The sequence below is a fragment of the Crotalus tigris genome, unplaced genomic scaffold (genome assembly GCF_016545835.1).
Source record: "Crotalus tigris isolate CLP2741 ecotype Arizona unplaced genomic scaffold, ASM1654583v1 scf7180000017666.379230911805:20528666, whole genome shotgun sequence".
Lineage (NCBI taxonomy): Eukaryota > Metazoa > Chordata > Lepidosauria > Squamata > Viperidae > Crotalus > Crotalus tigris.
The window spans coordinates 10439945-10454240 of record NW_024096552.1 but is presented as its reverse complement, the minus strand read 5'-3'; the positions used below and the strand labels follow the sequence as shown (position 1 = coordinate 10454240).

At 36.2% G+C, this 14296-nt stretch overlaps 1 protein-coding gene across 4 annotated transcripts in view; it reads right to left on the bottom strand.

Annotated features, from left to right (window-relative positions):
* The window catches only part of EGFR (epidermal growth factor receptor), a 220957-nt gene that overhangs the window by 24768 nt on the left and 181893 nt on the right, over positions 1-14296 (bottom strand). For all 4 annotated transcript variants that reach the window (XR_005555968.1, XR_005555969.1, XM_039336678.1 and 1 more), the window contains exons 16-19: positions 12527-12562; positions 10618-10759; positions 10072-10194; positions 9634-9732 (exon numbers count right to left, since the gene is read on the bottom strand). Coding sequence is in view for 2 of the 4 variants with exons in the window: in XM_039336678.1 (XP_039192612.1) it covers positions 9634-9732; positions 10072-10194; positions 10618-10759; positions 12527-12562 (400 nt within the window). In the remaining 2 variants the exon portion in view is untranslated. The remainder of the gene's footprint in view (positions 1-9633; positions 9733-10071; positions 10195-10617; positions 10760-12526; positions 12563-14296) is intronic.

Below are 14296 nucleotides of genomic sequence, written 5' to 3'. Positions count from 1 at the left end.
TTTAATAGAATTGGATTCTGAAATGGATTTAATTAAAGATTGTATGATAAAATCGGCTCAAAATATTCAAGAACCGATTTCATTGGATACATGGGAGGTAATTTGGGTTAGAAATGTAAAATTTACCCAGGCTCAAAATTTAAGAGAAAATTTTTATAAAATGTTTTATAGGTGGCATTTGGATCCCAAAAAGCTGTCTTATATGTATCCCAATTTATAGCCCAAATGCTGGAGATGTGGTAGCTTGGATGCAACCTATTTTCATATTTGGTGGACTTGTAGAAATATAAAAGCTTTTTGGATTAAGATTTGGTGGAACATTCAAAAGATTTTTAAAAGAAAGATAAAGTTCACGCCACAACTATTTTTGTTGGGTGTTATTGTAGATTGTGATGCTAAAGAAACTAATTTGATGTTGAATTTTATAACAGCTGTAAGGTTATTAGTAGGGCAATATTGGGAGAAAGATTCTTTGCCTACTATAGAAGATTGGACGTTTAAGGTGTCAAATTTAGCAGAAATGGCAAAAATTTCTGCTTACTTGAAGGATCATTCACAAGAAAGATATATTTCGGTTTGGAGAAGATGGATAGATTATATTCAGAATAAATATGGGATTAAAAGTTTCATTTAGCTTATGAGTAAACTTTAGAGTATTATTAATAGTTTTTTATTAGTTTTAGTATGGTTTAACAATATTGATTTGTTTATATTATTATGTTTATTTTAATTTGTTTATATTTATGTTATAAGGGAGTTAAAGTGCGTTATGGACTTGGTTACTTGTATAGTTGGGTAATGTTTTTTTTTTAGAGTGTGATTGTTTATTTGTAACCCTGTATTCAGCTCTGGGAAGTGGGGAGGGTGGGTGGGTGGGTGGGTCTTGGAATGTATATTGTATAAAACTTTTCAATAAAAAAAATAAGAAAAAAAACTAAAAAAAAAGAAGTTCAGTCTTCTGAATTCATCCTAATAAAGTCAAATGAAACTGGCTGGAAAATGGACTGAATTATTGTTAATATCTCAACTGAATAAACAATCACTCTCAACTTGACAACAATCAGAAGGGAGGTGGTTGTAATGTCTGAGGTGAGAATGGAATGCCAAGACTCTGTCTGTACATGATGAGACCCTGCTTTCCCCCTTCAAGACCATGCTGTGCAGGTGTTTGAACAATCCAGGCTGCTCGCATAACAAATGGACCATAATCAATTGGATAAAGCAATGGAGTGAGGGGAACAACCAAAGTGGGATTCAAGTTTAATCTTGTGGATTTTGAGCTTGAAATCCAGAGCTGGTTTTGTTTCTTTTGTATTAATGTAGTGCATTCAATAAAAGTTTTACTTTTGGGAAGAACAATGTCCCAGGAGTTCCTTTCTTGGATTCGCTAGCTGGACATTTGACATTAAACCAGCTCTCCATTTCTGCAGCCTACTTAGATCCTTCCAGGAAAGCTATGACATATGGCGAAGCCTGCTTCTGATGTGAGAAGGAAGGCCAGGAGCTGATGGCTCTGCAATCAGTGTCGGCACCACGAACCCCAACCCGGCCAAAGGGTAAAACCCGCCAGTGAAGCCAAAGGAGAAGATGCAGGTTGCACAGCAGGTTGTGAGATCTCTCCCCAATTCAGTGAGGGGGAGAGAACTCTGATCCCTGACAAGCCCTATGCTGTTCAGAGTATATAGCTAGCTTAGGAATTAAGAACTGTATGTAGAGCAAGTAGCATTTTAAGGGTTAAAATGCTGTCCCCTTAAGGGATGGCCTTTTTGGAAATGTAGTTTTAGTTGTTACCTGGTTCTATCTGTGTTAGGATTGGCCATTGGGAGGGTCTTGTGTTTTTATTACGGGATATCCTGTTTACATGCCAGTCTCCCCATGAATCCTAGCCACGAGGGTTAGGAGCTCCGTAGAATGGAGAAATCTATTATCCTGTTACTTATGCGATGGGTCCAGATTACAATCTGCATTTCAGGAGAACTTTTAGCCCCTGGGATGACTGAGGCTATGATCCTAGGGCTAGCCTAGCTGAAGAAGTGGAACCCAGTGGTAGACTGAGGCCATAACAAGAGGTGAATGAGAAAGAGAGCAGCTAAGCAGCAAGAATTGAGGAAAGCACTGGGTGCCAGCCATGAGCCTGTGATTAGGGAGGCAAAAATGGAGCTGGCTAACACACTAAAGAGGGTGAGGGGTTGAAATAGCCCATTCCAGGGAAATACCATGATCTTGCTGAGATGTTCAGTGAGAGGGAATCAGATGTGCTACTGCCCCACTGGCCAATAGATTGCACCACTGAAATTGTGCCAGGGGCCAAGCTGCCAAAGCCAAAGATGTATTCCATGACACCCAGGGAGATGGAAGGGTTTAGAGGGTTCATAGACAAGAATCTGGCTAGAGGCTTCATCCAGCCAGCCAAGTCAAGGGTGACAGCCCTGGTGCTCTTCAAGAAGAAGAAAGAGGGGTACCTGAGAATGTGTATGTATTATGGAGGAATAAATGCCATTTGCATCAAAAACATATATCCCCCTCCTCTTAATGCTGAGTTACTTGTCCAAGGAGAAGATTTTCACTAAGCTGAACTTGAGGGAAGCATGCTACCAATTGTGGATTGGGGAAGGGGATGAGTGGAAGACCATGTTCAACTGCCCCTGAGGATGCTACCAATTCTGTGTGTTGCTATTTGGACTATAGGGGGCACCAGCCATGTTCATGCAGCTGATTAAGTCCTACATGACCATCTGTATAGGAGGGTGCTGGTCTACTTGGATGATATTTTAATCTATATTGAGACAATGGAAGAACATGTAAAAACTATTGAGAGCTGTGCTAGATAAACTGCTTAAAGCTCAGCTATATGCAAAGTTATCCAAGTGTGACTTCCACAAGACCAGTTTAGACTATGTAGGATACCATATCTCTATGGAAGGAGTTGAAATGGACCAAATAAAGATGAGGGAAATCTTAGAATGGGAGGCCCATGGACCAGAAGGCAACTGCAGAATTTCTTGGGATTTGCAAACTTCTATAGGCAATTCATCCCAATGTTCGCGCAGATAGTCCTAGCTATCATAAATGTTTTAAAAATGAGGAGGGGAATGAAGCCCAGACCAAGCCAACCCTTGAACTGGACTGTCAAGTGCAAAGCGGCTTCTGAGAAACTAAAGAGATTCTTCACTGCTAAGCCAATCATGAGATACCCAAACCCAAGGGAGTCATTCGTGATCCAAATATACACTAGTGATGTTGCAGTGGTGGTGGGTTTATTGCAGAGAAATGAAAGGGGAGAGTTGCAACTTTATGCCTATACATCTTGGAAAATATCTGATACCGAAAGGTGGTGGTCCATCTGAGAGAAGGAGGCTTACACTGTCAACTGTGCCCTGGAGGTAGTTCTTAGAGGGCAGTAAAATCCCATTCAAAGTTTGGACTGAACACAAAAACCTAGACGCACTGAAGGCCCCAAGGAAATTGTCTCCTAAGCAGCCCAATGGACTCGATACTTCAACCAGTTCAACTTCACCCTATATTATTTGCCAGGGAGAAAAAGCTTGTTAGCAGATGCCTCTCGTGCCTTCCTCAATATAAGAGCACTAGGGAAGAGATAGTTAATTCTATCATCCCATCTAAACAACTTGCAGCATTGGCACATATGAAATAGTGATAGAATGACCTCCTTGATCAGGAGGAGATTATCTGATCCAGCAACTAGGAGATGCCCTGGGAGAGAATGAGTGATTCCAAAAGCATGAGAGAGACTTGATGCTGAAGCAAGGCTTAGAGTGAAGGGGAGTAAGGTGTATGTCACAGCCAGTCAGAGGACCATGGTCTACAAAGGAACCATGATGCAAAGCCAGCAGGGCACTTTGGATTCATGAACATCCTACATCTTATAAAGGGACAATTTTGATGGCCAAAGGTGAAGAAAGACATAGAATCCTATAAAGTGAGTTGCCCTGTCTGTGCTATTATGAAGTACTTGCCAGGGAAGACCCCTGGACTGCTGCAGCTGGTAACTAGCCTGTCAGGGTAATGATTTAAATGCTAACCAGCTGATGTAATATAATATAAGGTGGATGATGTAATGATAAGAATGACTCAGCAGAGTCTGTGTCTCTTTAAGAGCAAGCAGGGTCTGTATCCCTTTAAGAGCCTTAGTATAAAAGGGAAGTCTTTGCTGGAATCTCTCTCTCTCTTTTATCTGTTTCTCTGCTGTAACTGCTGTGTGTTGGAGTTTGCTGTATTACCATGTGTATACATATTGTTCCTGGTGCATGATATTGTAGATAGTGTAAGATAAACCACAATTTAATATAGACCACTGTTTACTGTATTTACTCCTGGATTATCTCAGTGCAATAAGACTGTGCATGCTCTGATCCTGCCGTGGGAGAAAATAACCATGGATTTCATAGTTGAGCTGCCAGATAGCGGCAGGAACACTATAATGTGGACTGTTATTGATCTCTTTCCCAAGCAGGCACATTTCCTACTGTGCCTAAATCTCTCTTTACCCTGAGTCCTATTGAAAATGTTCATGCAGCACATTTACAGACTGCAAGGGGTACCACAGAGGATTGTTTCAGAGGGTGCCATTACTGCAAAGTTTTGATGGGAGTTCATGGGATTGATAGGCTCATCTCAGGGGCTTAGTTCCACTTTTCATCCAGTTCTAATTGGGCAGCAGAATGAGCTAACTCAATAGTGTTGATGTTATGTAAATTATCAACAAACTAACTGAGCTGTTGCTGTTCGCTGAGGTGGCCTACAATAACTCGGTGCATAGCAGCACAGGATTTATGTCTTTTAAGGTGGCCACTGGAATTGAGTTCATAGCATGCCAGAGCTTCTCTAGGGAGCATTATCCTCTGCAACACTGGCAGAGTGGATGGATTCTCTGAGAGACACATGAGTTACAGTGTGCAAGGTACTAAATAAAGCAAGGGAGGCCCAGAAAAAGCAAACTGACCAGAAGAGGGCCCCTTACAGGGAATTCCGAATGGGGGATAAGGTATATTTTTCCACAAAGTATCTAAACCTAAGACATGCCTGTAAAAAGCTAGGTACTATGCATGTAGGTCCTTTCCCCATCGTATGGATTATAAACCTGGTGGCAGTGGAGTTGCAGATGATGAGAAGCCTTAGGCAGATCCATCCAGTGTTTTATTGCAATCTATTAAAACCCGTGTGTGAGACTCCCAATTAAGGCCAGTAGGAGGATCCCCTCCATCTCCAGATCTTGTAAAAGGAGAAGAGCACTATGAGATTAAGGACATATTAAGGCATATTTAATAGATAACTACAGCTTGTTGCTCCATTCAGCAATGAATAAGGAAAATTGAGAGAATAAATATATGAAGAAAGGATCCATTTGTTGAAAGGAAGGCTGGGAAAATAATGCTAGAATAGAGTTTAAAAGATCCTTGGAAAGAGATGAGAAATTTAAATAACAAAAATCACTACATGATATAGTGAATGATGCTGCAACAGACAAGATTTAGTTAATTTTCTTTTAATCCTTTTAGTTTTTTTACTTAATTATTTTGCATTCATTTTCTCCATTTTACATAACTTAACTCATTCTGCAAAGGAACAATATGCTGTCTACATATGTGGTATATTCAAAATATACCACATAATAATTTTATAATTATGTGGATAAGATAAAGGAAGGAGAGTATTTCTTATGCACCACAAAGTAATTGCTTGAAACAAATTAACCTTTTCTAAACCCACTGCCAATTTTGCCCATCTAAATATGCCTTTGCTTTTTTTGGTTGTAAATTTCAGTTCATTTACATAAAATATGTCAAAAATGTACAGAGTGGAAATACTAAATACAGTAGTTCTCTATGTATGGCCAATCATGAGTTTTGTGCAGTAGCGACTGGTCACGGGCTTGCAGATTCTCTGTATCCCTGTGGCTAATTTTGCCCTGCCTGGGGATCCTAAATGGGTCTAAGTTGCCCCGGAGAGGTGACGAAGAAAGAAGGGTGATCCAGCGATTCTGGAATGGTGGTGGCTGTTCCGTTTAACTTGGGGAAAGCCTTCTAACCTGACATGAGAAAGGCTGGCCATATTGCATCAACCAGCCCAAGCTACTAGCAACCAAAGTCCAAAAGCACTAACCAGCACAACTGTGAACGGCATGCTTGAAACTGGGTGAGAATTCGATCTTCTCTTTTCTATTCTACATTTAATTTCCTGGAAAAGATCCCCAAGAAGCAAAATACTTCCGAAAGAGAAGGAGGGGGATTTCCTCCCCACCCTTATACTAACAGAAGCAGCAAATTAATCTTTTTATGGAGGATCAAAATATATTAAATTGAAAAAGAAATAGTTGCTGACACCTAGTGGTGGATGAAGACTACGACAGCTATGACTTTAATATAAAACTTGGCAAAACTTGGGAAAAGCTAATCTGTGTTTGTGACCTTCTAAGTTTTACAACAAAGAACAGCTGTGACAAAAAAAGACAATAATCTGGGCTGTAGACAAAAAGAGAATTATAAATTTCAGAAAAAAACTTTTTTTTATTATTTGGATTACAAATATCTATTTAATTGGGACTCTAAAACTATTTGCAGAGAAAAGAAAGGAAGAGAAAAACTCAAGTTCTTGGCCATCATGGGTCAGAGACATGTAGAAAGAACATATCAAGAAAACATAAATATTTCACAGGAGGAGATACATAACATACTGCAACTAATTCAAATGAAAATGAGTTTAAACCACAAAGAAATCCAAAATAACTTTGAAAATATAAATCAATCTATTTCTAAGTTAACTTTATAACAAAAAAATTCCCAGAAAACAACAACAGAGAAGGAGCAGATAAAACAGATAAATGGATATAGAACTGAGAATAGAGACATAAAGATGGAACTTAACAAAACAAGGAAACACAATTTAATCCTAATGGAAAAAAATTCACAAGAATTGGAAAAAAATAACTTATCCCTTAAGATTACAAAATAAATCTGAGGACAAGAAAACAGATTGGATAAAATGGACTGTGAGATGTCAGGAACATTGGAGAACAAGGAAATGATAAGAGAAGCAGAGAGAAAGGAAAAGAAAAAGATTTTCAACAAATGTTGAAAGGCAGAAGCCCCATACAAAGACACTTCACTAATTTACTTTTTATATCTACATTTACGAACATATGGAAAGACTTTTTGATTCAGCAAAATACATTGATTAAGAAAGATATTGGGCAAAGGAAAAAGACTAAAGTAGAAACCAAGAAAATAGATGATGGGACTTACCAGAGAGAATACTTAAAAAAGAAACATTTGTTTGAATATGGTTAAAGAAATAGAAAAGTTTTGGAATATATATGTCATTCTAAATAATATAGTATGCTTTTTTCCATTTTTTGTTCTTTTTCTTGATATGAGTAATATAAAAAAATTGAAAATAGATAAAGGAAATGTTTTAGATACTTAAATGTGATCGAATTTAAGAAAATTATAATGGATAAAAATGTTTTAAATACGATTTAAAGGGCTAGATGACTAGATGTATTAAATGGAATGTTTAAAGATTAAACATATTTTTAATTATGGTTAAAAAGAATAAGAAATTTAGGAAATAAATATATATTAGCTTAGGAGGGATATATATTTTAAATAGTATGTTATTTTTTATGTTTCCTTACTCTTGCTCTGCTTTCTTTTTTCCCATTGTTTTATCTATTTCTTAAGAAATGTAAAAGTGTGAGCTGGTTTGTATACAAAAATAGAGTTAAATTTTAAAATCTAATTAATTTTTGAGAAAATCTTAACCAGTAAGAATACCTAGAATTTAGTGGGAGAAACAAATTAAAATAAGGACTGTAACAGGATCTATAATAAGGGAACCAGAATGATTGGATAGAAAAGAAATATTATATTGATGTGACTATTATTTTTAGGAATATTGGTATATATATATATATATATATATATATATATCTATATATAATATATATATATATATATATATATATATATATATATATATATATATATATATATATATATATATATACATATATATGTATGTCCAAATTTCTTTTTCTGACAAAGAATTAAAGAATTAAATTGAGAGACTAAGATGGCCATTTCGAGCTCATTCTGCTCATTATGTATGTATATAAAGTTTGGGATGTAAGGTAAAAGGCTTTTTTTTATTGATTGCTGAGCTTTCGTTAACAACCTGTTAACATCATCAGAGCAAAGGGCTAAATGAGAAGGGGGGAGTATGTGCATAAATTTACATAACAGTTAAATAATGGTTGCAGTGAGCATGTGCACATAGCGTGCTTAAGAAGCTCTTAAAGGCATAAAGCAGTCAGTCTCAAGACCATTTTCAAAAGTTGCGCTTGTCAGCTGTTTGGCGTGTAGATCCAGCATGCCTATCAGCTTTTCGGCATGAGGTTCTTAGTGCTCCGTGCTCAGTCTTGTGCTGGCTGGAGCACGAAGCACCAAGAACCTCAAACAGCTGACCAGCGCAACTTTTGAAAATGAGACTGACTGCTTTATGTCTTTAAGAGCTTCTTAAGCACGCTATGTGCACATGCCTCACTGCAACCATTGTTTAACTGTTATGTAAATTTATGCACATACTCCCCCCTTCTCATTTAGCCCTTTTCTCTGATGATGTTAACAGGTTGTTAACGAAAGCTCAGCAATTAATTAAAAAAAAGCCTTTTACCTTACATCCCAGAGCTCTTTATTTTTATCTGATTGACTTTAAATGTCCACACGTGGGATTCCAATATTCAAAATTACCAAAGACACACACACACACACACACACACACACACACACACACACACAATTGTTAACTATCAAAACAATAACAATTGTATTAATTCAATGTTTGCAAAAGATGATATTTTGGGAAAAGAGGAAATCAACTAAAACCATTATGTGGATTATGGATTATAGAAATCAATTGTTAATGATTGTTTTACAAATGTAACCCAGATAACACACTGTTCACCAATTATTGTGATTTATGTTTTTAAAAAATCAATAAAATATATTACAAAAAACCCAAAAAACTTATGGCCAATCATGTAGCAACTATTTGAAGTTATAACAGACAAAAATCTACTCATGACCGAGTTCCAAAGTTACAATAGCTGCAGATGGTCATTTGACTACTTTGGGGCACTTAATAAGTAGCACATTTTTATGGCCATTTGCAGCATGCCATGGTCTTATGAGCACAATTACAATATTTTTTGCTGTTTTTTTAGTGTTTATTTCTGGTTTCAAGTAAAAATAACCATTGGAGAAAATTAATTCACTTAATGACTATCCTGATTGTAAATGACTGATGCAAAAACAAAAAAAAGTCAAAAAATCAGTTTGGGTCACATCATGCCTTGACTCACAACTGCAATTACTTATGTTACTTATGACTGTAACTCCAGGCTCAATTATGGGTAGGCGTCATGGAGAATCTATTTGAAGGAATCCAAACAAATCCAATTTTGCCTAAGCCCGTTGAGAATAAAAATCAGTTCCAAGAAATATTACAGCGACACAAATACTTCACCTTCACCAACAATGTTTGTCTATATGCTATAAAATTCCTACAGCCAATATTTTAAATTTTCAAAAAACAACAACAAAAAAGAAAACTCACATCAAGAATTTCTTTGTTAGCTTTAGGTGATGTAGCCTCTCTTAATTCCTTAATGGCTACAGGAATTTTAACCTTTTCTCCTTCTGGAATCCAGAGACCCTGTGGAAAAATCAAAATGGATAAAATTAACATAGAAATTAAGACAATTAGCAAGTAAAATAGATTATGAACAGACTTTAATACATTGATTAACAAGTATGGAAATATAAATTATTTAGTTTTTGGATAAATGGTTCTTGATTTAAATACAGTAAATATAAATGTACCATATATCTTAAAATCATATAATAATTTGAATGTGCAACAGCGTGATTCTATGTACAGTTTCTATCGATTGCCAGTGGGACTTAATTCCAAATACGTTTATACAGAACTAATTTTTCACTAGTATACAGACACAAATACATACATACATATTCAGAAAAGATGATAATTTACCTGATAGACAGTACCAAAAGCTCCAGAGCCAAGGACTTTTACTTTTTTAAATTCTGTTTCTTTTAAGATTCTTAGAAGTGCTTGGTTTGGTGCTTCCCCACTTGGTGTCAAAGGTTCAACAAGCTATTGAATCAAAAAGGACATGGTTTAACAGTTTCTTTTTAACTATAATAGTGTACAAGACAGGGTGGTTTTTGAAAAACATATAACCAATGATTCAAACCCATCTGTGATATAATATTATAAATCCATAATAAATTACTTGGTGAAATATTGCTAAAAAACAATCAGCTTCCTAATCATTAGAAATACCATCATGACCTTATTTATATTATAATAGCCCTAATACTATTAGAAATATACAAATATTTAGAAATACTATCTTCTTTTATGAGCTAGCAGAATGTGGTTTCATCCCAGAGAGAAAGTTCATAATTCCTATTGAAACAAATATAGAGTAACAGGCAACTTAGAAAGTCTCCAAGATGCTAGTGCATTGTGAGTCCATATTAGTTAGTTCTTTTCTGAATCATTAATTATATTTACCTCTCTTTCTTGCAGCAGTCTGCGCAAAGTACGTTTTCTAACAATCCGACGTCTACGGACAAAAAGACCAATGCCCAGGGCTATAACCACTAAGCAAAGAATGCTTCCAACAACTCCAGCTGCAATGGATGGGATTTTAGATCTACAAAACAAAAATAGTTATTATTGCCTATATATTAATGATAAAGCCAGTTCATCGTTCATGAGCATTTAGAGGTCCCCAACCTTTTGGGCACCAGGGACCAGAGAGAGGTTTTTCCATGGACGGGAGGGGGCATGGTTTTGTGTGCTGCCTGCATCTTGTGGGTGGGGTTTTGCTTGTTTGTGCAGCCCAGTTGCTGCCATGCCGCGGCCCGGGACTGGTCCATGGACTGGGGGGTGGGGACCCCTGATTTAGAGTATATTTTTTAAAGGAAAGGGAATAAAATATAACTTAGTGTAATGAAGCATTCAGGCAGTAGGTCCCCAAATGCAGTCTGAAACAATGAAGTTGTAAGGACTGTGAGAATAATCTTGAGGGACAGGAGGAAGGCTTGTAGCCTAAATCAGTGGTTCTTAACCGTTTTGAACGAATCACCCCCTTGAGCCAATGGGGAAGTTGTCATCGCCCCCCTCCCCCAACATAACCTCTCAATCACAACATAGGAAATAATTCTTCAATTTATGCAAACACTTTTTTTGTTTCCTTTAAAATTGTCATCAGGACATATCAATGCAAATAATTTATTTCCAGTCTTTTCCCCATATCTCCCATATTCTGGCCAATGGCGCACCACTATATGGGTAGAGGCTGCTGCGCAACACACACGAAGATAAGCAATGCGTATTCACATATGTACGGTGTTCTGTACTGAAGCTAGCTGGAGAAACATTTGAAAACACAATTCAATCCACTAAGAGCGAGCAATCTGATGTTTTTGTATGACAGATATACAGCGATTCACTGTACGAAAAAGTCTCAAAAGTGTCCCCAAAACTTCTCGCTCCATCGCCCCCATATCCCCCCCATATTGCCCCCTTTTTGTTCCTTCGCCCCCATGTTGCCCCTTTTCGTTCCATCACCCCCCCTGAAAAATGAAATCGCCCCCTGGGGGGCAATATCGCCCAGGTTAAGAACCACTGGCCTAGACAAAAGTCTGATAAGATAAATCTGAGTCCAAAGCAGGAATGGGAGAGGAGAAAGCACTTCAGAATTGACCCTCCTTAGCTCTCTGGAAGATAATGGTACAGGAAAGAAGAAACACTGTCAGATTTGCAAGATTTTGTTGCTGTAATCAGAGATAATAAATGTAGTATTAATATTTTTGTTTTTAGTTTCCTGATTTAGGCTACTGAATGAAGAGCATGTATGTTTTGTGAAGTTCATTTACATTTCTGTAAAATTATGATCATCAAAATATAATTTGATATGCATCCTCATAATATTTGCTAAACATAAAAAGAAAGTTATATCATCTGTATCTATCAATACAGCTATGTGAAATTTTCTATAATTAGAAAATTAGACATTAGGAAAATTAATATTGTACAAAACAAAGATGTGATTATGTGGTTAGGACCTAAGAAGCACTGCAGCACAATAGAAAGTTTCTATCCATTAACTGATTAAAAAATAAGATTGGATTAATGATTTCTTTCCTATTGGCTAATATGTTCATGCTGTGATTGGAGTACAGTGAATGCAGTACCTCTTCCTTTTTGACCATTCGTATTAAAAAAAACATTGTAAATTGATGTAAACTAATAGTGGATCTGGATTTGTTTTCTAAAGCTACAACTAAAGAAACATACTTTGTGTACCAGAATCTATTTTATTAAAATCTGCTTTCCTTTGCCACAATGTTCTTGGCTTTATTGGTCACAGCTGTAAATGGACCTCTGTAACTTGACATTAGTTAATAATAATTACCCATTAGGGCAGCCTTCAGGTCCAGGTCCTTTGCATCTGCAAATGCAAGGAAAATAAGAAGGATTAGCAACAGAATTAAAAACAGATCAGAATATTATAATTTAACATTTAACTGTTTGCCCTGTGAACATCAGGGTAACACCATGTGATTATTACTGAGAGCTGTTGTGGCAGTCAGCTTCAGATATATTCACTATCCCAGCAAAGTACTGTTTCTGCTATTGAGAATATATAAAGCAACTCATTGTACAAAGACATAAATCTCTCATTTTATTTTACAAATAATGTTAAATCACAACAAAAACACTAAAATAAACCACATAAAATTAGATAGTCAGCCGTACTATAGGGAACCATATACACTGATTGTGGATCAGGCGCCTAGTTTTTTTGTTTGTAGTTTTATTATTGTTGTGAAGTACAAGAGTTGCTTTCTATAAAATTAGTAATAACTCATATAACTCTTATAAATAAACATATTTGGATATGGCAAGATTATCATGGTTTAAGAGAAATTTATATGAAGTACTTTGCAAAAGTTGTTTCTTTTCTTTTATCTTATGGGTATAAAAATATCAGTAGTGATCTTCTAGGAAAGATTTTGTAGTACTATCTCAAAAATCAAAGTAAGAAAGGCACAAACACCATAAAAACAGTTCAGGGAAGTCCAGATAGGGTATGGATCTGTCCTTTCAACTGCAGATACATGAATAATGGCAAATTGAATATTTTCATTTGTATGCAGTGAATAGAATTCATGGCTTGACTTACCTACTACTCTAAGGATCCCATCATTATATCTTGATATCAGCATAAGTTAAACATCCCTTATTTACCATCTCCCTAGTAATTATGCTCCTCTATTGATTAGGAAGGGCAAATAATGATTGACTACTGCACTGATGGCAGAGTTGCAAGTCAGGAGACAAATCAATTGCAGATAAGTATAAATAATCTGAATAGATCTATCAACTCTTTATTTTAATTGTGAGATCAAAAGGTTTGGGAAATGGGAAAGCTGTTTATCGGTAAGTATCACTCATATGGGATATTTTCATGCTTTAGGAGCTTATGGATCAATATAAATGGGAAAAAAAGAATGACATTGCCATAATCATATACTACAGGCCACCCAACCAAGCAGAAGAAATAGATGAACTTTTTGCTAACCAATTAACTAATGTATGTAGGCAACACACCACAGTAGAAATGAGAGATTTTAATTACCCTGATCCTGACATCAACTAGGAAACAAACTCTGCATAAAGTGGGAAATTAAATAGGTTTCTTATGAGCTTAGCTGACAACTTTGTTATTCGAAAGATAGAGGGAACTAGAGAAGCTATACTGGACTTAATTTTTACTAATGTAGATGAAATGACAGAGCTGATTGAAGATGCAGGAACTTTGGGAGCGAGTGACCATGTCATATTGGAATTCAATATAATGCAGACACAAGCAATAGAACAAAATCAAATTAATATCTTAGACTTTAAGAGAGCTGATTTCAACAAACTTAGAGCTTGGAAAGGATTCCATAGATGAAAACCTTAAAAGGGTAAACAAATCAAGAAACTTGGTGAAAGGAATAAAGTATTATTCAGAAATTTCTAATGAAGGTTGATAGAAGAAGCCACCTGAAAGTCATAAAATCAGACAAGTAAATTATAGACAAATAAGAAAAGCAGAAGTTGCTAGCTAACTGAAATTGCAAGCTGAGGAAATATTGAAATAACTATAGGAGACGAAATGTGCTAACTGAAAATTAGA